This window comes from Tenebrio molitor, chromosome 2 (assembly GCF_963966145.1).
Source record: "Tenebrio molitor chromosome 2, icTenMoli1.1, whole genome shotgun sequence".
Lineage (NCBI taxonomy): Eukaryota > Metazoa > Arthropoda > Insecta > Coleoptera > Tenebrionidae > Tenebrio > Tenebrio molitor.
This window is the reverse complement of record NC_091047.1, coordinates 14,391,039-14,416,771: the sequence shown is the minus strand read 5'-3', so window position 1 is coordinate 14,416,771 and position 25,733 is coordinate 14,391,039. Positions and strand designations below refer to the sequence as shown.

The 25,733-nt window shown below is 32.0% G+C and overlaps 1 protein-coding gene and 1 long non-coding RNA gene across 3 annotated transcripts in view; one reads left to right on the top strand and one right to left on the bottom strand.

The window, feature by feature from the left end:
• Window positions 1–24,933, bottom strand: part of LOC138123559 (zwei Ig domain protein zig-8-like) — a 234,504-nt gene extending 209,571 nt beyond the window's left edge. For both annotated transcript variants that reach the window (XM_069038312.1, XM_069038313.1), the window contains exon 1: window positions 24,384–24,933. In XM_069038312.1, the coding sequence (XP_068894413.1) occupies window positions 24,384–24,438 (55 nt within the window). In that variant the 5' untranslated portion in view covers window positions 24,439–24,933. The remainder of the gene's footprint in view (window positions 1–24,383) is intronic.
• LOC138124134 (uncharacterized) lies at window positions 2,651–3,872 on the top strand. The gene is made up of 2 exons (XR_011157020.1): window positions 2,651–3,682; window positions 3,740–3,872. It is a non-coding gene; the product is annotated as an uncharacterized lncRNA (long non-coding RNA).
• Window positions 24,934–25,733: the final 800 nt, after the last annotated feature.

Sequence of the window (25,733 nt, the reverse complement as noted above, 5' to 3'; positions counted from 1 at the left end):
ATAGATAGCGTTTGAGGAAGCAACTATGTAAAAGACAAATGTTTCACTGGTATAAAAATTTTAATCATGGTCGGAAACACGTCGTGCAATAAATTCTAATCTTTCTTTGTTCTTGAATTATAAATGTCATAAATGTTACTCTCTAATTGTTTAGGTTCCAAAATTATGAAAATGTGCTAGTATTCTCCACAAACCACGCAAATTCGATCATTTTCTCATTCAATAACAGTACATTTCAAAATATCTCTGTTATCCTTCCTTTTTTGATGGAAATGCCAGTTTAATTTTTTCCAACAGCATTGAGCCTTATAAGGAACAAACTGTACATCGTCTGTCTATATCAAATAATCAGTGTACAAGATCAAAGCACTAAAATTTTGACACCAGTGGAATATATACGTTTTTGAGTTTCTTCACCGAAATGTTAGCGAAATCTTATTTGCAGGGTAATTAACATAAGTGGGAACTGGTTTTTCATTTATTGTTATAAACAGTCCACAAAAACAACTTCAATAATGTACACAAGGCTGCTAAAAGTCCATTACATTATGGATATTTGTTATTTCTTTACTTGCCAATTTTCTTGTCGTCGGGAGCACAAAGTTAAAATGGATTTATTTTCCCATATATCCAATTATTATTAGTCCATTGAAAAGTTAATATTTGACAATTATCCGAGTAATAAATTATTGAAAAAACTTGTGTTGGACATCTCTGAACTGTCGTATTAAAAAACATCGATTATATAATTTTTCACGGTAGATGACTGATGATGAGATTCATTCAGTATGCCTAAAATGGTTTCTCTTCAAAGTCAAATACATGTCTTAGTATTAGCAGAGTGTTTTATCGATTTACCTATTCTGACTGCTGATTTTATCGTTATTACGACGTGACATTATTGAATTGCTAAGCAGTATAATTTACTTAAATTTGTTAAATGAGCGCGGAACTTGAAAGAATTAGGTCAATTTTGTTCTAAAGTTCTGGTCCGAAGCCCCAAGAACGTTATATCGGATGTTCATTTAAATGAATCCTCAAAGTAGGCGTTGAAGAGTCGATTGTGATTGCACCACGGATTACAGATCATGGATCAGCTGTTTAAATATAACCTCACTTTTTGCGTTGTTTGTGTTTTTACTCTGCAGACTGACGAATGGTGCGTTCACAATCGACTATTCAATGCGAACTTGGAGGACAAATTTAAAGGAACACTCGAACGAAAAAACGATGGAAACTGTTAGTATTAGAACAACGGTCGTTGTTTCTTCAAAAAAAAACTGTAAAGTTTTATTTGAACTCACTATTGTTTTGATTTATTGGTGATGAAATTAATTACGTGGACTTCTATAACACCCTGTATAATACATGTTTATTTGTACGCCTTTTCATTTCAGTGTTCAATAATGAATTTAGTAAATAAACGACTACCGCTAAATATACAGTTCGTGAAAGCCGACAAACATGAAAAATAATTTTTGTTGGAAAATTACGGGAAGTAAATGTTAATTAATTTAAACAACAACTGGTTTTGATCCACATTTGAAGCCAATAAATTATTTACAACTGTTGCTAAACAAGCACGAAGACACATATTTGTTCATTTTTTTGTGTTTACTAATTACTAACGTTGTTGATAAAGCGGTTTAATTTTTTTTTGTTTAGGTAGGTAGGAGTCTAAAATTTTTCATATTCAGTGTGATTGCCAAATAGATCTAAAAATACTTTATTCTATTTTTTCTACTAGAGTTTGGAAAACTTCACCATTGTAATACTAATTTGAGTTAGGAAAAGTGAAAAATTTCCTACTAAGGGCGGAAATCATATTTCAACACTAAAAGTTCAATTTTGGTCGTTTCCTGGGATACGTAACGTAAAAACTGGTATTTAATTTTATTATAATTATTAAATATAATTATTTAATTTTCATTAATAAATTGTTTCTCTATGGTAACGAAAGCAGAACAATTTTGATTTCGCTTTTTAATTTAGAAAAAATTAATAGTATATTAAAAATATCCAAATTTTATGTATTTTCCAAACTCCAGTAGAAAAATCATGTGTGCAATTCGTAGGAAAAGTGTTTTTTCCGTACTCGACGCGTTTTTAATCTCGACTTCGTCTCGATTAAAAATCCCGCATCTCGTACGGAAAAAAATCACTTTTCCTAACTTATTGCACAAATAGCTATTATTTAAGTCAAAATAATTTAAAAAACGGACAAGAAAACGAAACATTAATACTCAAGACACTGTTCAAACTTTAATAAGAGGTTACCGTTAGTTTTATTATTTATTCTATATCCTGTATATACGAAGAAGTAACATCTGCTGTTTTATCCTGTTACAAAAGTTGCTCATGTAGAAGCTAAGCAGTCGTCTGTTTTTATAATAATTCCTTTTGATTTGCATAAGATAATTTTGCAGTAGTTACTTGTAACATCTCCTGTTTTAAATTAGGTTCAAATAGTTGTTAAGCACCAAGCACTAACTACATACCTTGTAATCGAATAATTAATATAAATTTATAGTCTCTCATTTTAATCGATTCACATCATTTACTCCTATTGAACAAATCTACTCATATACCGTGATATTTAGATCAAAGAAGCCTTTGAGATTTTGGACGAACTTCTTGCTCTGGAATGCATGGAAGTACAGAGTGATCAACAAGAATCCAAATCAGAGCAAGCGTTGCAAATTATCGGTCACGTCGTAGCAAAATCATATGCACATAAGCGGTCAAAACATGGGCGTAGACAATTTATGGTCTCAAACGCTACTTAATAAAAAATGATACTTTATGAATTTTAGACGTTGGAATTATAATTGTGCATTTTATTATTATTATAAGATAAGGGAAACAATTTATAAGATTAACAAGAGCAACATTTTACATTTGTAAGAGTAAGTAAATTATCATCTTTATTGCCAAACGCGACGCTACTGGTACGGAAATGCTTCGTTGAAATGTCACATTTCAAAATTCAAGGTTGTTGTTGTTGTAAATTTAAGTGATTTAACCTAGAAAACAAATCTTCGATTTCGGCAAAGTTTACAGACGTTTATTGAAGTTGTAAGCAATAATTATCCCAGAATAAGTTGTAAAATGGGTTTTACCATTAAAGAGAAGGCATTTTTATTAGATTATTTTCGAAAGAGGGTGAAACAAGAAAATGAAGACTGGCCTTACTTTGTACCCCCTTACACCGAAGAATTTTAAGCCAGATGTCCGAACCTGATGCTATTGGTTATCAACAAGTTTATCAATGTCTTAAAATTATAGTGCCTAATTTTAGCAAATCATAACCCATTATTAAGAAGAAGTCAGGTCAGTCCTTGGTTCAAATTTTAGAAATGGTGCAAAATGTTCAACAAATTATCAAGGAACATCCCTCAACTTCCATAAGGCGTTTAAGACAACAAGTTAAATTGTGTTATGGCACTTATCAGAAATTTTTTAAGAAGGATATTAATTTGTTTCCCTTTGTGTGTTGCAAGAAATAAAACCCACACATTACCCTAAACAAATTGACAGCTTCATAAGGGTTTTTGAAATTATGAGAGGCGAGTTTGATTCTGTCTGGACCACAATGGAGAACATTTTGAGCAGTTTTTGTGAAAACTTATTTTTTGACCTTGGAGTAATTTAAATGTTTTAAACACTGCTAGAAAAGATACGAGTAAGTTCTCAATTACCCAAAAATTAGAGAATAATAACTTTTACACTTTTCTTACAGAAAACAACAAAACAAAGAATTGTGAAAAATAATTATTTTTAAAATTTTGTAACTCAAGATTGTGCCTTATGAAGGAATTTTGTGTAACTGTGTGTTTTTTCCTTAATCAATAATAAATAATAATTAATTATAACTTGCTTTTAAATCTATTATTCATGAATTACAAAAAATTTATAAAGGCAGATTTTTGAGAGATAGGCAACCAACAAAACGAGTGTCCACAGCAAGTAAATAAAAGCGGCTGATCCATGATAGAAATACGTTTCGATAAAACAAAAGATGAGGTAGCACTCTTGATTTGGTTTCTTGTTGATCACTCTGTATTTTGGTTGCATATATGTACCTGTTTCAATTTAAATTTGGAAATTTTTGCCGAAACTCGGCCATTCTCCGTTATTGAAAACATAAAAGTAAGATGCAATGATGAATCTTTAGTGTTCTGAAGTAAAAACCATTTTTGTGTTAAAATTTGATTAATAGTGACAGTTGTTTGACGTTTATTAGCTGAGTTAGCAAAGATTCGAAAAATCTGACACTGTCAAAGTCATAGCCGCCCCTTATCTAAGTAATTGTTGATCGCACTAAGAACGAAACGACATGTAGATAAATATTTATAACACTAATTAATGTATGTTTCACGAAATAGAGGTTTAGTAAAAAATCAAAAATTAGTGTGCAGTCAAAAGTAATTGAAGAAATTCCAATGATTAATTCCCACGTACCTACCTATATCAAACGTGCATGTTCAGCCAATCAGAGCGCTTGCTTTCATCCAATCGAAAATGTTTATCGCGAATAAAACGTCCTACTACTCTGTCATCTGTCAAAAGTGATTAAAATTGCATGCTACTCCTGTCAGATTCTCAAATTGTAATAACTGTATATTATAAATAATAATTAACATTAAAATTTGTATTCTGGAATTAATCTTGCCAAAAATAACACGACCTAATTTTTTATATCTGATAAATTTCCAAAATTTTACTTAAACATTTTTGCTCTAGACATAGTGATATTTGGGCATTTTTATTCAAAGGTTAAACCAGAATAAAAATGCCGAAATTCAACTCGTAAAATTGAAAAATTTATCCGATAAAAAAATTGTCTTATTATTTTATCTGCGATAAAAACTTATGTGAACGAGATGAAGCCTACTAATCTAGATGATGTGTAGCGTGGTGAAGATTGTGATAATATTAATAAGTATCCAAGCTACTGTGTGTGGGTAGTTTCTCTACTAGATACCTCCGCAGGAATGGAAAGTTTAGTTAAATCAATAATACGTATACTAGTTCCAGGTTTCTCCATAAAGTTTATTCTAGCATATTCCGCATATATTCATGTTTAATTTTATAGCCCAACCGGCAAGTTCAAGATGAAGAGTCTCCTCTCAGCGCCTCTCAGCCTTCATGCTTTCATGATGATGACATCGAAATTCATAAAAGTAAAGAGTATTTGGCTCCTCAGAGTCGAAGCGAAGATTTGTTTACGTTGCTTTTGCAATAAAACTGAGTCAATTGAAAGCAGTGTGAATGTAAATGTTGAACAGTTACATCTATTAAACTAAAACACCCTTTTGACATTTCAGGTCGTCAGGTTTAGGTACGTACATAAAATCACAAACCAATTCTACAACAAAATGTCAGTCTCTAAAAACCGTAGACGGAAAGCACTTAACTACACTTAGTGACCTATTTCAGAATTAAATATTGAATTCTCTGAATACGGAACTAGCATCGTGATTTTTATAAAAACCAATAAACTCATGTTTTTATCCGAAGCGTGTCACGAGGCACTTTGTTGTAAATATGATTAAAACGTTCGTGTGATAAAGTGCGAAAGCGATTTACAATTATGTACGCCGATGGTTCGCAAGTGAGGAAACTTAATAATATTGCACAAAACAGCAATAAATTCTGGACGACAACTATGCATACAAATTCAGTAATAATTATACATGTATAATTCAAGCGAAACAATATTACAGTTTCCATAATTTGTTCTAGAGTTTGTGTTCATTAATTTTCTGTTTAAATTCAAATAAGCGTGCACATAAATTAAGTTGGAGAGGCGAATTTTTTTTATTCGTTCATGTCGGTGCGAATTTGCTCACTAACAGTATCAAAGCAATTGTAAAACATCATCTCGGAGATGGGCTGCCCATGAGGACAACAAAAAGAAACAAAATACCCTAAGATAATATAATTTAGTTCCCCAATGTTGAAACTCTTTTCACTCGAGATATCTAGATTTTGTATTTGCACACTTTCTTTCCAACAGCGCCAATCTACAGTGGAAAGAAATGACCGAAAACTAAATTAAAATTACGAAACAATCGAACAGAATAGCTGACAATTTCGAAACAATTTTAAACAAATTCAATTTGCCATGACATGAACCCTATAAATTTTGATCAGTAATGTATTTATGCGGAAAATATTCAACAAAAAACGTTCGATAATGGAGTATGATGAACTTTCCTGTATTCTGCTAAATGACAATAATGGAAACTATCCACAGTTTTTGACACGCCGAAAAATTATTGTTTACCGAGATTTATTCGTAAATGTTTTCAGATTTGGATATGACTGAAATTACCAAGTTAATAGCCATTGTATTCGTAAAGCTGGTGATATTTAGTGTCAATACTGTTTCATTTTGATGTAGGTATTTTATGAAAGTTATTACAGATCGATGAAATACAGAAAGCTACATGATGCATACTAAATATGTAGGTAACTCTAATTTGAAAAAAAAAAAGTTTTTAAATTTAACTAAATAAAATGTTCATCCCCAATGCATGTCAAATTATCGACAATCAAAACGGGGGCAAAAAGCAATTAATTTTAAATAGGTATTAATGGAAACATCACAAGGAGTAATAATTTTGAATATCAGTTTTTATTAAAACAGTATTTAATACCTTACTTTAAACAAAAAGAAATACAAAAGAACGTTGCATGCGTTTTACATTTTCCGAGAACCACTCTAAATTTAGTGAAAATTCGTGATGAATTATGTAAGCCGTACAACATAAATATTACGGAAAATCTTTCTTATAATTTGTCTCTCTCATCATTTGTTTCATAGATAAAAAGTTTTGAGATTATTTACGAGCGGCTTCTTCTCACAGACCTCCCTCCGGCGAGTATGTAATGGAACTTCTTCAGAACACTTCCCCGGTTGACCGACGAAATTGTAAATCCTACTATGTTGCACCAACTCTTCAAATAAATTAAAAATTGTACCAATAACAGAAGTTGTGTTTTTAAATTTGACGTTAATTCATTTTCTTCAAATAATATTATATAAAAATGTAAAATCGTATTTTTACAACAGTGCCAGAATTCGAAACAATCTTCTTAGATAAATACGGAAAAGTAATCTAATCTTAATTTTTAATCCTAATTTCTAATCTAAAATATTTATTTAAAAACATGTTGTTAAACTAGACATTAGAGACATTAAAAGACACGAAAAAAAAGAGAGATAATTGGTACTGTGATAATTAAAAAATAGAGTACCAGAAAACTCTGGTTTAGAATATGAACTAATAAGGAAAGATTAAAATAATAGTAGATACAACTGATATCTTGGAATGGAAAATGAACATAGGAATGTTGATAATAGTGTGTTTTTTTTTAAATTCATTTCAAAATAGGCGTTGTAGAGTCGATTGTGAACGCATCACGAATTACAGATCACGGATCAGCTATTTAAAGCTAACCACACTTTTTGCGTTGTTTGTGTTTTTACTCTGCAGACTGACGAATGGTGCGTTCACAATCGACTATTCAACGCGAACTTGGAGGTGAAATTAAAAAAAAAAACACCCTTTTGTTAAAAATCGCCAAACAAAATAAATTAATGGAAGATTAAACCATACAATGAATATTACAAATAAGAAGTTTAATTTGATAGTAGAAGTTAATTCGTATGCTTTTAAGAAGCAATGATAAACAGATAAAAGGTCATCTTGGGGTGGGACAAATGTTTAGTTGCCAAAACTTTAAGGTTGGCAAAAGTATCAATACGTAACTACTACAGATTATAGTAGTAGATAAGAGATAAATTTGTTAATTGTAATTATAACTGCTTATTGGTAGCAGCAACAAGCTTAAAGGGTTGTTAATAAGTAACTTGATGACTCTGCTTGTGAAAAGTTAATAGTAATTAACAGTTTACATTAGGAACGCCTGGTGTGAGCATGACGTTCAACTGATCAAAGCTACAACTATTCATGTGTTCAGATATTTAAACTATCTATTGATTAATAAATAGCAGCAGCTACAAGCTAACTATACGTTTATGTATTTAATACATCTCCATAAGTTTTTAAAATTATGTGATCAGTGTTAAATCAATATATAAAAATAATTCTATAAAGAATCTCTAAACATAGTTTTAAAAACTAAGGAGAATCTGTCAAACAAATGAATACGTTAATATGATTTACGTTTTGGAAGAAAGTGAACAAACAGTTTTGTTATCTCGAAGAATTTATTTGGCCAAATATCATGTTCGTGAAGCGTAAGTATAGGAAATGTAAAAAAAATCGTATAAAATTCGAATATCGTGTAGACAGTAAAAGAAATTTTTACTTTCATTTAATCATTTAAAAATTCTGAATCGACAAATAACAATGTAAACTAAAAAAAAATAAAAATAAACTACAATAATTATACAAAAAATACAAATAAAATAATATACAGAGTCACTTGACTCTAAAAAAGTGCATAGTGCGACGTTTAGTGGAGTAACGATAGACAAAAATACGGCGTTATTTCGGAACCGGTAGCAAGAGTTCCGATTGTAATAATTTATTTTTTTTTATGTCATTAATACAAAATACTAAAACCTTTATAGGTTAAAAATTGACGCTCATAGTCGGAAATACACTCACCGACACAAAAAGCGATTCATTATGATTTCTTTAATAAATAATCTTGAAATTATATTTGTGCTTATTTTTTTTATAATACCGTGTGAGCAACAAGTACTGATTGAGTTGGCAATAAATTCTGGTGATTTTTGGTAACTTTTATGTCATGTTCCAAGGAAAAAACCATTTTATTAATAAAAGATTACAAAAACCAAGGCGTTTAAATATGAAATGTAAACCAGCTGTCAATAGTGTCAATAAAACAAACCGAAATAGGTACAATTCACAGTCTTGAAAATTGTATGTAAATTTTTTTATTGCCAACTGTAACAGTTATTGTTGCTCACCCTGTAGTTAAATTGGGATATTTTCAAAGATCGAGAGTGCTATGGTCACCATGGAAACCGAATTATTGAAAAGTTTGCGCTACTTCCATGTTGTGTTTTTGTCGGTTGTTTTACGTGTTAAAATTTTTAATTTGACAATACGAGATACTAATTCAAAATACTGTTCAAATTTTGACAATTTTTTATAACATACATTTTTTTTCTAAAAAATAGCTTTTATAATTTTTCATTAAAATCGTATTTCCTGTGTTTAATGATTTGTTTGTCGGATATTCTTTGGCGAAGAATAACTTAAATAGCACCTACCAATACAACATGATACCAAAAAAAAATTCTAAGACAATGAATTACTTAAAATTCAAAGTGAGTAGAACTCTTCAAACGATCATTGTGACGGGTATTGGTAAAAAATATACAAGAGATGCTGAAAGTAAAAATTTATTAAGAGTGTATTATAAAAATTAAATATTTTCCGCGGTTTCATCCTCTTCTATGTCATTTTCATCTAAAATTGTTGATGGTGGGCAATTACAGTGGCCTATTTTTGAACACGTTGTTTTTCAGGAATGGAAAAACAAAATAATCAAGGTAAGTTGTTGGTACAGTTGGAAGTAAAAAAAAACGGACATCAAAATTGTGACATTTTCAAAAATTCAATATAATCCATTCTTTATTGTCAATGTGACAGTTTATGACAACTGGAAGATTTGAAGAATTGATCAGACGTACCTACTACCTTGTCAAAAATAAATTACTCCCTACATTTCGAACTTTTAGAGAAATAACGTTTTTCATGGTGTGTAACTAGAAATTTCAGAAGTAATTTTGAATGCCTAAGGTTGGTTACTATGAATTGAGGTATTAAGTTCAATCAAATATGCCGACAGAAACCAAAATTGATTGTGAAACGAAAAATCGTCTATCACTTAGCGAGGCATTAGTCATTAATTTGCAACTGTGACAAGGAATTAGCCACAGCCTTACATTTTTGAGATATCTTTTGTCTGCCACCAGAAACCACATAGCCCCCAACCTAACCAAATTTATGGCAACCTAGTATCGAATATCCCTAAATCCTAGAGAGTAATTTATTTTTGACACGATTGTAGCACAGTTATTAACTAAACTGTCACAATCAGTCTAAATAAGTTTAAATGCAGAAAGGGCGGTTTCACACTTATGACTGTTATGTCAAAAATTATGTCTGTTTTTTTTTTACTCTCCTCTGTAAGTGCCTTGAAAGGCCGGAAACTTTTGTTGAAATTCCTCGAAAACTAGAGGTGTTGAATAGAACGATTCGCCGTTTCTGAAGTAACACTGCATAATGAAATTTTTTTGCTCTGAAGTGAACATATTGCAATAGCAATTTTAATAGTCAATAATTAATAATGACAGTTCTCCATTGTAATGACATCTGATGACATTTGAATTACATTTTTACGTGTTGCCAACTGAAGCGTATTACTCACGGACCTCTGGATTTTTTAAATTTTCGATCGCATGATATTACTAAACACTTTTTTGTCAAAAACCATTAAAAATAATTATATATTTTCTTCAAAAAATGCTAACTATGCGACTCTAGAAGACAAACTGAACGTGTTTCTATCTGAGCCGGTCAAGACCGGACTACCGAACATCTGCCTATTGTTCTTCTTTTTCCACAGACAATTAATTCCAAACAAGTTTCAATATAACAATATACTCTTCCCAAAGTCATTCTATATTGTTCTCTAGTATTTTTCTTGCGAAAATAACGATTTCTAACTGGAAAATTTCAGTTCTTATAAATAAACAATAAATTAATGAAACAAACAATGAGCGGCAATTTTTAACCTATAAAGGTTTTAATATGTTTTATTTATAACACATTAAAAAAATTTCGTTCAAATCCGAGCTCTTGCTACCGGTTCCGAAATAAAAACCTAACGTTACTCCACTAGTTAGTGCTGTAGAAGATCTAACTAATTTCATTGACTCTCAAGTGATTTTAAAATAACTTAACAAAATGTTACGTATTATTACTGACGATCTAGGTTTTTTTTAGCGTTTTTTTACGGAGATATTCAATATCTTATTGCTCACCGGAAACTATTGATTCTTAGTAAAGTATCACCCTAGAGCTTACTGACTAAAAGTTATATCTTCTATTGTTTCCAACTTCTTAAAAAATTGGTAATGGGAAATAAACCCTATATTCGCACCTTTCACATCACTAGCAAAATCTAGGTGTAATTAATTTAATTTTGTTAAGTGTTAGCGGCTGTAATGAGGTGACAACTAAGGTTGAAATACATCATAATTGTTGCCAAAAAATCAAAAATATTAAAATGGAGTTCTGTAACCTACTGTAACCTGTAACTGTTGCAAAAAAGCAGTAAATCAGTTAGTAGAAAAGAAAATCAGATTTAACTCAGATTTCAACATTCTGGATTGTTTTTATTGGAACGTTGTGTACTCGGATACATACCTGATCTGACCTGACCCAGAATGGATCTGCAAAATTTTAGCCACGAGCTACTGGCCTCATATAGAACTCGGAAAAAATATTTAAAAAATTCTGTCAAAAAATAAAATGGCATTTAATTTTTGTAGTCTTCTACACAACCTCGTAGGTAAAATTTCGGCACATTTTAAAAATACACCCTTGTATGTCATATTTTATAAAATGTACGCCAATGCGAAAGAACCTCTAGGAAATATGCTTTAAAACAAGGAAACCGCATTGGTGGTCATTTTATTTTTTGATATAGAATTTTTTAAATATTTTTTCCGAGTTCTACATGAAGCCAGTAGCTCGTGGTTAAAATTTTGCAGATCTATTCTGGGTCACCTGTATGTATGTTCATTTAAATTTCTCCTCAAAGTTGGCGTTGAAGAGTCGATTGTGAATGCTCCACGGATTACGGATCATGGATTTAAATTTAACCTCACTTTTTGCGTTGTTTGTGGTTTTACTGTGCACACTGACGAGTGGTGCGTTCACAATCGTTTCTTCAACGCCAGCTTTGAAGAGAAGTTTAAATGAACACCAGATATAATCTTTAAAAATAATTTTACTAGACATTTTGTGATTAACCAAAGGGTAAGGTTGTTAAGAAGTGTGGATGTTGTTATATGTTTATTTTTTTGTAAATTAATATGCCGTCCTGATTACATTTATTAAAGCGTGTCAGAGTGCGTTATTTATTAAATATGTATATACATCATTTGAGTCAAAAAGTGGGAAAATACGAGTAGGTATACTAGTTTGTGTTTGCTGACGTGATCAATTCTGTTTCACTAAAATTAGACAATCTGGATCAAGGCCTAATTCCTTGTGGATGCAGCATTCTGCACTGACTTGAACCGGGGGCTGATGTTGATGATACAGTTGTGTGCCAAATGGCGTTTTGATGATACAGCATCTAACGTCTGTTGCGTCTGCAGGTGACGTATTATGAGGGCGATGCCACGCGTCGCAACACACCTTGAAAGTGCCTATCGAAGCGGACGTCGCTCACTCACATTCACGTCCTCGATACTCATTCATCCTCCGACCGCATTATTTTGGGGGTGCCATCCTGCGACGTCTCTTCAAGACTGTCTAAGGTCGTACGGTTGTCAAGTCGTGTACGTGTCGTTAATCCTGGCAGTCGTGCGCCTTCCACCATATCAATCAACCGAAAGAAATTATTCCGAAGAATTACATGCACGACAATCAACCTTCGTTACCTAGGTTCACAATGGAGACAATGTGCGACCAACGTCTAACGCAGGAAGTTGGTGGTTTTATTATGATTGGAAGCCGGCAAACTTCGCCCAATCGCGAATTTCGAATAAAGTCTATTTTATTAGTTCATAAAAGTTTAAACCTATAGGTACGCTTAACTGTTCCTAAATGACCCATTTTATTGACTTAGCCTCTCGAAGCCTCAAGTGTCTTATTAAAAGAAGTTCTCATTTAAAAATAAATTAGCCACAACACTTAAGGGCTTGTAAATTGCATAATATATTTTCGTTCCCATAAAAATTCTCTTTCAACATATTTTATCTATGTATTTTCCTAATTTGATTATTTAAGAAAATGACATCATTGACGAAACTTACAGAATATACTTACAAATATTTTTGCATATGCCGTGTATATAAATAAAGTTTTGTTTTATCAAAATAATTACAGGGGTTGTTGTTCGTAACTTTTCAACTTTTCAACAAGTTTGTTTGGGATACATTTAGATAACGAAAGCAAAGTTTTTTAATCTTTCAAAATAAGTTAAGCCATATAAGGAAGCAGAAGATAATCTCCTCCGGACTTTTTCTATCGTGTATTTTTTCTATCGTGTACTGTAAATACTCTTTCAATAGTTTTCTTTAATAATCTGTAGCCGGATAATTAATTGTGATAATTTTATTCTTCTATAATAATAATAAGTAGACAAGAAATGTTAGCCTTCCTTTTTGAGAGCGATAAATGTAACATGATCAACAAAAAAGAGACAAGCGGCGGCTATGGAAAACAAAATTGTTGAAAACATGCGACGTAACTTAATAAACTGTCACTTGTCAATTTTGACATTTAATAAGTTAATTAAAAACATGACAGAATTATATTTTCGAAATGAGAATGAAGAAAAAAGTATGAGTGTGTTTAGCATTCACAACTCTAATTAGAAACTAGCAACCAGCAACTACTACGTGACTGAAAGATAACGTAAATTAATTAAAACGCGAGAATTGAATGGGAAGAAAATCTTCATCATAAAAAAAGATCACCTATTCATCCTATGATCATGTCAGATCTGTTTCAGTTTCCTCATGAATGTTTTTTGCATTATTTTATATTCTGTATTGCCAAGGAAACTATTGCATTTATTAAATTGTTTCAAATCTAAGCGTATTAAATGTTTGTCTGTTAATAATTATGTGCCCCCTCAAACTGAAATCTTGAGCGTCTCCAAACTATCCGGGCTGAATAACACTGAAACTTGGCAACAGCTCTACACTATGGATTAACCTCATCTAAATTATATCAGAAAGATGGTTCATGAGAGTTTGTAAGCGATCAAAATTTACCTGGTGATCAGGTTGAATACTCTTTGCTGCGTTAGTGTCCGCGTTACAAAAGTAAAGTTGTGGGTGTGAACTCGGTGGCAATTAGCCGGAACCGGTATTAAGGGTCCATGATAGACATTTCCATAAATTATGAAGTGACTAAGACCTCCTTGCTGTTGTTAATTAATCGAATATGTCGAGCTGACCATTGCTAATGCTGAGATGCAGGAGGAAATTTCGTCGCTTTCATATCGATTTGTATTAATAGCAAAAAGTTCGTGTAGGAGTTTTGTAGTGGAGAAGCTTCCTGTTGTTGATCGCTGTGAGGCAAAACAGCGAATATGACAGTGTTGGCAGATCATGTCAAGTGCTCCAAGTGTGAACAACATCAAATGAATGTTCTAAGGGAATGAAGAAGGTTGAAGACGATTTGCTCGAACCAAGTGCCAGTGCCTGTAGCCACGTACACGTTTCGTTGATTTAAAACGTTATACAATCAAAAAGAAAAATACATTAGGAAAGAAAAAAGATATGTATAAAAGCCACTACTTCAATCCAAGATCATCCAGATAATACCTAACTTGTCTACTTTGAGACACGGAATAGGGGAGATATGGCTGTCACAAAATTTCTGTTAATTCCAAATTTTAACCACGAGCTACTGGCTTCATGTAGAACTCGGGAAAAATATTTAAAAAATTAAATGACATTTATTTTTTGAGCTACAATTTTTTTTAATTGCTTTTAGTCCCACAACCTCGTAGGTAAAATTTCCCCATATTTTAAAATTTTATAAAACGTACAGCAATACGGTTTCCTTCTTTGAAAGCATATTTCCTAGAGGTTACTTCGCACTTCAATAACACCCTGTATAATATCACATTTATTCATATCTTTAACATTCTTTAATGTAGCTATAACATATAAATGCACTCAAGACATTTTAATATTTAATAACAAAACAACGTTCAATCTTTCAGTTTGAAACTTATTTCATCTTACTTACATATTTCGAATTCAAATAAATGAACCGTCTATGCTTTCTCTAGACTTTGAAGAAACCTAAATTCATTGTTTTGATGTGTGTGTATGTCTTAGTACTTCAACTTTAATGAAACATTTTTCATTCCTTTTTAAAATATTGTGTCGTTAAATCCGTGTTGGTTAAAATTTTTCCTACAAGCAACATAATGTAGGGCTTGTTTTTAAGGTTCTTAAGGGAAGATAAAAGTTTAGTTTATGGGTAAATTGTTTCTTACCACCACAACATAGGAATTTTAATTTTTAATTAATAATATTAGAATATAATATTTAGAAAAGATTAATTTTTAAACTAGTATACCTACTTTTCTATCAATCTAGTTTCTAAGAATATTTTACTTAATAATTTTTATTCATATTATTATTCATTATATTCATCTTATGTGAATTAAAACATTTACAATGAATAAAGAGTAAGCCTTTGCTTAAGAACCAAACAGAACTCGGCAGATGATAGTAGATTATATCATTAAGAGTAGAAGTGAGTGTTTTTGTACTAAGCTCAGAGATTGAGGACCTAGACGAAGTCGAGGTCGGCAACTAGGTGAACCGCCTGTGGACGTTTCAACTCCTAGAACTTTCAAGTCCGCTTACAAAGAAGTCAAGTCATAGCGTTGTAGAAGAGAAAAAATTTTTACTGATGAATTTGTCTTAAAATGTAAAAACGTTAACACCTGATAAGAAGCTTAGATAGATCTAAGGCAAATCTAGCTGTAATTAACCAGAATCCAAATATCTTGGATCCACTATTTGTACCAATAAAATCATTTATATGAATTTTATATTAAGTTGAGCAGCTATAACATGAGATTAAAAAAAAACCTCAGAATCGACTGTGTCAAAGTTCGTGTATTTTTTCTTAAATTTAATTTTCATGTTCGTTTCCTGAGATACATAACCGGGAAAGTGGTTTATAACTAAATATATAAACTTTCCCGGTTATATACCTAACTCAAAAATATGTAACTTCAAAATTTACAATTGATGTTTTTTAAGCCTTTGCTCAAACGAACACGAAAAACGTTATTCAATATTCGTACGCTGCCAGTTTTCAGGTATTCGGCCTGTTTTGCATCACTTGGCTAACGCCTCGTGCTCAAATTTCGGCCTCATACTGAAAACTCATACTCATATGAAAATAACTATTTGTTGCTTATGAAGAGGTTCAGGAACGTTTTCCCACTCAAGCAACCATCGTACGACGACTTTTAGAAAGCAAAGAAAACTGTGGAATTATTTTTGTCGCAGTCTGCCTGCTTTGTCTTATTAATTTATCGCAGACTATAATATTCAAGTCAGCGAAAAAAAGTTAAATTATCAAGGTACTGTCTATAATTATTAAATTTTTTTCACTACTAGTCTTAGAAGGCGTCATCATTTACTCCCGAATCGAACCCAGAAGTAGAATTTCTCTCCCACTGACTAATAATTTTTTCATTATTGACCAAGGTCAATAATAGAAAAACACTTGATAGCTATCACTAGATTGCCATTTAAATCGAATAGGTATTCAAGGCAATTGTGGGTATTCACATTACCGTATTAACAATGAAATATTTTCATCTGAAATTTTCCACTTGTATTAATAATGAATTGATTAATAAATAATATATTTGTCTAACTAAAAACTAAAAACACATCAAAAAGATCGAAAATTTAAAACTTCCAAAGAACCATCATCATCACCTAGGAACGAAAGATTGTCGTTTATTTCATAGATAACGTAGACGATTTTCATAGCAACTGCTTAGAAATGACAACTCGGATTGTCGCATCCGACAAAATACTTTTATTCATAATTATTATCAGAACGGGTTTTAACGTATCTTGTAGTGAAAAAAATTGTATATAAACCACGATAGAGAACATTTTTAAGCCTGGCTTACATAAAAAATTATTATTAATAATCTAGTTCGGCTTAGAAAAATATTTTCTCTACCTTGGTGTATAACATAGGTACTATTATTTCAGCAAATTTTTTGGGTAAGATTAGATTAAAGTTATTTGTTTATGTATACAATATCGTCAAAATAACATTCCTCTTCTTCCCTAATGTAGAGTCAAAGGATTTGTAGGGTCATGTAACCGTATTTGACGGAGATGGAGTTAGCTTTCTAGTAATAATTAGGTATTTTAATTATTTTAATGTTCAAAAGACGATAAAGCAAAGTATTCAATCCTTCATACATGTAAAATAATAATTATAGCGTTACTAACTTATTGATCTGTTTCAAAAATTGTAGTACCTACTATTGGGAACATAAAACGTGGGACATGAAATTTCTGTCAATTTTGAAAAATTCGATGTAGTTCAAGCTTTATTGTCATTTTACCTTTGATTATTGTCATAGAAATTTGACACTATCCTAGATGACAGTTTAAAAATTTCTTTCATACTATTTTCTTTTTCCAAATGCGCTCTTCTTTTGATAAAGGTAGATTTTGATTGGGACTTTGCATTGAATAAATATTCACTACGTGCTTACCTACTTACACTCATTCCCTACAACCTACAATACGTAATGTAATGACAACGTCAATCAATTCAAAGTAGGGTTAGAAACAGATAAGGGTCATTTCACATTAAAAGTCAAAACAGTGATGTTGATGTCCCATTTTTTTTGCTCGCAATAGTACAATGTATTATCTTCATAATTATCAACAAAAAATACTTATCATTATGTATATGTTGAATTTACAATCATTTTATAGGTTTCGCAAATCTACAAGTATGTCGAAAAGAATGTGAGAATTGGAGGACTGTCATGTCGGGTGCAATTGTACACTGTTGCAGCTCTGTGTTCATTTCAGCATGTTAAATTCGGTTTTGTGAAACTCACTCTAAGCAAGTTATTTCTAAATAATAGGGTTTATCCGTTTGTTAAACAGATTTGACATTACGTGCTTACCACTGATACATTTAGAAAAGTTTTAGTGAAAATTCTTAACATAATAACAGAGTATACAAAAGTTAAAATTCCTATATATCTATAGGGTAATTAGGTAACGTACTCGTATTATAATAGTAGTATAATATGATCAACCAAAAAGAGAAAAGGGGAAACTACGGAAAACAAAATGTCTAAAAACATACGGCGTAACTTAATAAACTGTCAGACACTGTAATACATCAAATTACGTCATAACTAATAATAATTTACCAACAAAATTTACCAAAATAAGTTTGACTTATACATATATTATAAAATTACAATTACGTCGAACTCTGCCTTTAAGTTATCACACGGCGTATTTAACGTTTCCTGACTTGCTAGAGTAATCGATAATTTGGGTTTTTTCCTAAATACTTATTCATACTGGTTTTTAAAAGGTTCTATGACGTGTATCTAATCTAGATCTATTGTTCCATTACATTTATGGAATGCATATTAAGAAATATTGACCGAAAAATTTCTGTTTCCTTTCACAATACACGGTTTAGTACCGTGAAATCGAAAAAAAAAATTAGAGTGGGCTGTGACCAAAAAGTTCAGTAGGAAATTCGTTAAGATTTCAATTATCAGATGTCAGTCTTAAAAGGTAGGTTAGTGACTTTGAGAACGTTGAAATTTTGATTTTCATAAAGATGTGAATTATGTGTGACCTGTCGGTTGTAAAAGAATTTCCTCAGCTAGTGCAATGAAACAATGAGATTTAAAACTCCCGCGCTTTTATTCAACGGTGAGCACGCCGCTTGTCTATAAATCCAAATCGATCCAACGATCAATATTCAGAGAGGTTAGGTTGTGGGGGCTCTTATTGTCAAGGGGTTTAGATTTATGCACAACAGACATACGATAGGGAAAAAAGTACAACTCTTTTTTAAGAATAAAAAATAGGTTAGTTAGAATAAATGATGTTTAGTTTCTTAGGCTAATCTCCGGATGGATTTATTTGTGGTATCTGCAATTCTTTGTTCCCTCTTCTATATTTTCAGCTGTTCTTTTTGTCGGTCGTCCACTGCCTTTTTTGCGCAGAAGACTACCTGTTTCCAAAAACATGTTTACGCGTTTGTAGCCTTTCTGGGCAAGTTGTTGGTAAGTGCCTTGAAAGTCCGGAAACTTTTGTTGAAACACGGCAAAATTAAAATGTTTTGCTTTAAAGTGAACATATTGTAATAGCAAATTTTAATAGACAATGATTAATAATGACTATTAATTATAATTAGTAATGTCATTTGAATTAAATTTTTACGTGTTGCCATCTCGAGTTTTTTTTTATTTTAGATCGCACGGTATAAACCAAACTACAGGGTCATTATAAATTATTGTCCCATCGCAGTAAGCGTTGGTGACATAGTTGTATGTGCCGCAAGCCTGTTAACATGAGTGAGACTAGTATCGCCGATAGGTGGCGCTACTGGCGGTAGTGGAAATGTGTCTAGTAGTTTGTCTATCGTTACGAACCTGGCGGCACATCAAAAATTTGTGTGGGTTTTCAACGCCAACTGCGATGGGACAATAATTTATAATGACCCTGTATAAATTATGATTTACTTATTTTTTGACACATTATTTTTACAGTAAGTTAGACCACTTGTATGATGATACTAATATACAGGGTCATTATAAATGATTGTCCCATCGCAGTTGGCGTTGAAAACCCACACACATTTTGGATGTGCCGCTAGCTTCGCAACGTTAGACAACACTACCGCCAGCAGCGCTACCTATCGGCGATGGTAGTCTCACTCATGTTATAAAGCTTGCGGCACATTCAAATACGTCATCAACGTCTACTGCGATGAGAAAATAATTTATAATGACCCCGTACCTACCACGTTTTTATGTAGAAACTCCCATGAAGAAAAGGAGAAAATGCATTTTCAGTGAAGAATTGACATCATTTACTTTCCTAACAAAGTACTCGTATATGTATTAAACCACGATTAGTTCACTTGACATGGTTCAGAAAATTATAACTTTAATTTAACTGAGGAACCTAAGCACTGTTTTTTTCATTTGTATAAATTGTAAAAATTTGGTTAACAAGCATATTAAATAATGCAATTATTTATAATAACTTATTATTAGTACATACATACATTATTTGCAACACATTATTATACTGTAGGGAACCAAAGCGAATTATACAAAGTTTTTCCTGAAAGATCATTTTGCGGTTAGACAGTCACGTACTATTTTACTTGCCACTAACTTAAAACAAACGTACTAACGAAGTCATCCGTATATGTAATGTGTAAGAACTTTAATACAGTTGCTCAAGAATGTGATGTGTTTTTCACTTTACGATTAAGAGAACTGAAATATCAAACACGCACGATATTCTCAGTACAATGTTATCACAACATTTAACAACGTGTTCTTATTATTACTACATAAATGTTACTGTCACATATTTTGTTTTGTTAAAAAGACATTGACATTGATTTTAATTCAGAAGGGCATTCTTATTAATCCAAAGATGAAGCTCATAATTTATTTAACTAATTCTACAAAAACTTATTGTTTAAAAGAACTTAAAACAAACATATTTTTTAATGAAATTAAACTTCTTAATTTACGATATTTGTATAACTATATCCGTAACAATTTAAATTACAGAAAATACAAAAATAAGAAATACTATTTAAAAAATTTTAATAAATCTTGAAAAAATTTTCTATTTAAAAAACTAAAGTAAAATTAATTGAAATAAAACTGGCTCTTGCCAAGTTAAACAGATTCAAAATTTCGCAACTATTGTCATAGGTAGGTTCATATTTTAGTTATAACTTGGAGAAAAATTCATAGATGATAAAAAGTTCGGCACTGTTGCTGCTTCTATTAACTTTATTAATAATAATCAACTTTGATCTGTCACTTCGTTGTTATAGTTTATATGACGTCGTAAAATAAAAAGGACATTTCTACTTTTATAACAAAGCAGTTTTGGTCTACTGAAAATACAGCAATTCAGAAATAGTGGCTATACCTAGTAATAAACATTCTACAAACCGAAAGCTTACGGCACAACACAAGGCAGGATCGAAGTGCAACAATTGTAGGTGAACACTGCAGTTGCAGCATTGTAGTGCAAGAAAGCTTGGAGCTGTCGGTCGTTTCTGTTACTCGCAGGACTAAAAATTTTATTCAAACAAAACTTGTTTCACGAGGTTGGTAAGCCCATCTGTACATATTTCAACTAGGTTAAAAAACTAAAATTTTGAAGTAAAAAATAGATTATGGTTTATACAGCACTTCGGTATTTAATGAATTTTACATAAGAGAATGTTACATACCGTGCATTTGTAAGAAACAATTTAAGGTCACGTGATTACAACGTAAGCACTGCCATATTTATTAGCGGCGGGCCTGCTCAAAGTCAAATTTATGTCTAGAAACATTATTTAAACAAAAGAGTTAAACTGGTGAAATATTTTCAAAACTATTTATGTTAGATTAAACAGTATTAATTAGCTAAAAATAACAATTAAATTTCCATTGGTTAATTTGTTTGAGATTAAAAATACGTAATAAATATTTCAGTGTTCGAACAAAGGTTGTATTTTGTATTTCATTATTCAACGGAAATGACTCAAGTTCAGCTTTTAGGTGCCCACAAAACAAACTAGGTTATAGAGATTTTTATATTTCTGTTTTCCACTCAGTTAACGAAAAGTCAAGTTCAGAGCTTTTTACTTTTAATAGCCAGTTTTGACAATATCGAAGTCTATTTTTCATCGAAATCTGGCCGACTGTCAGACATCCCTACGTCCTTGCTTCAACGACTGCTTGTTTGTATGATAAATGACCACGATCAAAGCCGTTCGAAATGACGGAAATAAAACCAACTACAAATGTTTTACCTCAAATTCAACCCACAGCAGGTCACCTGCGTAACTACTGCGATTGTTCATTACCTGAAATTACAGCACTCCACAAAAGTAATTACAACTTTACTTTATGAAATTGGAACATTCTACAGCAACTTAATTAATAATGGGAAGTCAGGAAAGTTTAATTGTTGACTAAAACTGTACTTTATAAAATTTCAACAGTTCCGTGTACAATTTTACAGGAAAAAGTAACTAAGCGATTTTCTATTTTTCTTCTATTAATTTTCAAATTTTTCAGGAATGATTCTTGCGTATATCAAAACCTGCAAAAATCACTAAACAACGGGCAAAGCGGTTGAATAAATTTCTTCATTAACAAGTTTTCAATGTACTACTCATATTAGCATAGTTTTGAAGTTTTTAAAATGAATAAAGTTTGATTGTAATAAAGAAAATTATACTCCATACACTGATAGATTGCACGTTTTTTGACAGACACAGAGACAAGTGTCTTCGCGGTAAAAACTAGAATAGCGCGCAAAAATTTGTTATATCATTCATACTCCAAGAATCAATACTTTCAATAACACAGTATAACAATTGAAAACACTGGTACTGACACTTCGTTCGGATTGACAGCTATAATTTTGTAAACAACATCATAAGCGTGGAATTACTACTGGCGGGCATTAATCTGCAAGGCTACAACGGATTCCTAAATAACGTGAAAGAATTGTGATGGAGAGTTTAGTATTTTTCACTGCGTTATGTTTTGGAACTAGAATTTAAAAACGTGCAATCTGTCAATGTACGCTGTACGGAGTATAGCTACATACTATAAGTAATTGAAGCAAGTGTAGTGGGGTGGCATTTTTTTTGTCAATTCTAATTTCTAAGAAATCAGTGCAAATTTGAGCAGGAGCGGTTTCAAAGATTTCAAAAAAATTAGGTTATTGTATCTTCATTGCCGTACACATTTTACTAAGGTAATTTTCGCTAAAACTCTTTAGAACAACGCATACTATCACATGTTAAAAGGAACGCTTCAACTTCGAAAACACCTTGTAGATAACCTGTAATGTGTGCAAACTGACTTTATTTCAAAGTAAGAAACTTTGCTTTCATATCATCCCTTCGCAATAAATCACATTTGGAATTTGGATTTATATTTTGAGGTTAGGCCTTCTTTTTTTTGTAGAGCGGCATTTCGTATTTTTACAAAGGTAATGCAAAGGTAACTAGATGAAAATCATTTTATTCCACACTGTTCAATAAGTCGTTCCATATTCTGAGAAAAAATAAGATAATTGCTATCTAGCACGTGGTTTCGTAAAAAAATGTTTTGGTGATTAACTCATTACACAGACGATAAAGTCCATTAGTGAAAACATAATTAATCTAGCGAGGTTTCAAGGAAAGAATCACTTGCAATTTTTTTTATTGCTAAGTGTTTGTAACAAAGTTACATTTTAACTCTACCATATAAATATTTAAAAACAATTTTTTTTCAAAAACCACATGTATTCGTGTTTTTAAAATTGAATTAAATTTCGTCGGAAATAGAGCAATTATTATTTGTGTTACTCCCTCGCCATCATTCGGTTGCCATATTCGGAACTTTACAAGGCGGTTCTTGCCGTCTAACCACATCTTTAAGAACGCTAATGGAACATTCACGCTTTCGCTAATGTTGCCAATTTTTCCCGGAATATATAAAATAGATAGGAAATGTAAAATAAAAAGTTTATTTTCCAGTTTCTGCCGCTATAAAAATGATTTATAGTTTGCAAAACGCGTAAAATAAATAAGGTGTGCAAAGCCAATAAAGTTAAACGTTTATCATATGTACGAGTATCTGTAAACAACGTACACAAAACAGAAATAAATAAATGTTGAGAGAAATTGTTTCAATTGTCACTCATGTGTTGAGAAACAACCGTTTAAATAAAGTACGGATGTGCGAATTGTACATACGAAGGTACTTTCTGGAATATGAAAGGACTCATACATGAGCTTCAGGAGAATATTTGTTGCGAAATAGGAACACGTGATGAATATAATTTTCTAGAAGTCATATAGATACAAATTTATTTTTAGAAATATATCTTGGGAATAGCTAAGAATTAAAGATGAAGCATGAAAATATTTTCATTTCAGGTTTTCATCCATATCGCGAATTCGATATTTGAGAAACGTTCCAGGAAAAGAACTTGAGAATATTTGATTGATTCTGATTTGCATAATATTTGCAGGATAAAATGAGGAAATATCTGAAATATTTAACTTCGCTTCTGGTCGAGAGTTAATTTACATCGATTGATATGTGAAAAAACGGAGATTTATTTTTAACGTTATTATCGTTCACATTATTGCTCGAAAGTTGACATTTGTCAGACAAAAGTGCGCCATTGTCGTGAACATTATAAATTCTCTATCTGAACACACAATCACTGTTTGTTCTTTCTCCGAAGTCATTGTGCTATGTCGCATTGATGACAGAAAATATTATAACGGTAGCAAAATTACAATGGAAAAGTAAAGGGGAAGGTCGATGCAACTTACCCACGCAAGCAACAAACAAAAGAGCTAAGAACAAAAGTTCTCGTGCGTTCTCCATTGCTCTTAGAGGGGTTCTTCAACATTACCACCAGCACTATAATTTGTTACCATTATCATCGCGTCTCTTGAGCTCACAGCAAGTGTGTCATTTTCTATCCGATTGTTCTTCAACGTTTTCGTGATCATCCAGCTCCTACAATCTACTTTTATTTCAAGTATCAAGACGGACACTAATATCCAAGAGAAAACACTGTTAAAACACTACACACATCAAAATTTGAAATCACAGAAGAAGGAGATGAAGAAGTTCACTAAACTCTATATCTACACTTAAAATTACTCTAGTTTTCAATCGGTTATTACTTTAATTCTCTAGAATGTCTTCTATTTTCAGCTATTGAAACACCGGAAACTACTGAACTTTAAATTCTGCAAGTGCTGTTTGCACTGATAAAGGAGTTTTAATGTTGGTAATTAGCGCGCTTATCAGGTGGTGTTCGAGTGCGCGGGTTGCGGGTTGGAAACATGCCGCGAAGTGTATGTGAAGACCTACCGGGGGCGAGTGGCGCCTCGACGCCGCAAAACCCGGTCGGACTCCGGCGCCTGCGTCTGTCCCTTTAATTCTATTATGATTATAGTCATCGCTGATAACACAGATTCGATATTGATGGATAGTTTCTGGGATCTACTTCACCTGCAAATCTGTCCTTTCTTTATCGGAGACCCTTCACCAACACTGCGAAAAGGGTTATCTCCATCGGTGGCCAGTCGCCTAGATAAGGAGGCACTTTTAGGTCTTCGAGGGCTTTGTCGACTATTTCCTGCTTCACGTGAATACCAAGAGCCTCCAGATCAGTTTTAATTTTGATAAAGACGGTCGTTCTGCCTGTATAATTATAGAAAAGAGGCCGTAAAAAAATTGTTTCAATTTAAGTTCGTCGTCTGTCGCCGTTTAAAGAATGCTGTATTGGAGGGAAACGCTGTACTTGATACAGAAATCTTGGAATGAAAACACTGGAGGACAAGAATTACGATCAATCAAAATTTATTTCAATTTTCCCCCGGCCAATTACCATTCAACGTTAATGTTACTTTAAGGAAATTGCTAATGTCTACGTATATTCAAATAAAAAAGGTCTCTAGCGTGCACTAGACTCTCGGCTAGGCTCGTTTGGAGATCGGCTCTAATAGGCATTTCAGGTGTCTTCTAATTAAAATTTCACGGAAAATTATGCAAAAATTATTCTGCCCAAGTCTATCGAGAACTTCCGACTGTCTGTTTATTGTAGAAATGTCAAAAGGAAGATCGACTTAAATATTCAAGAAAATTGAAGTCTCAAAGAAAAACCTGCA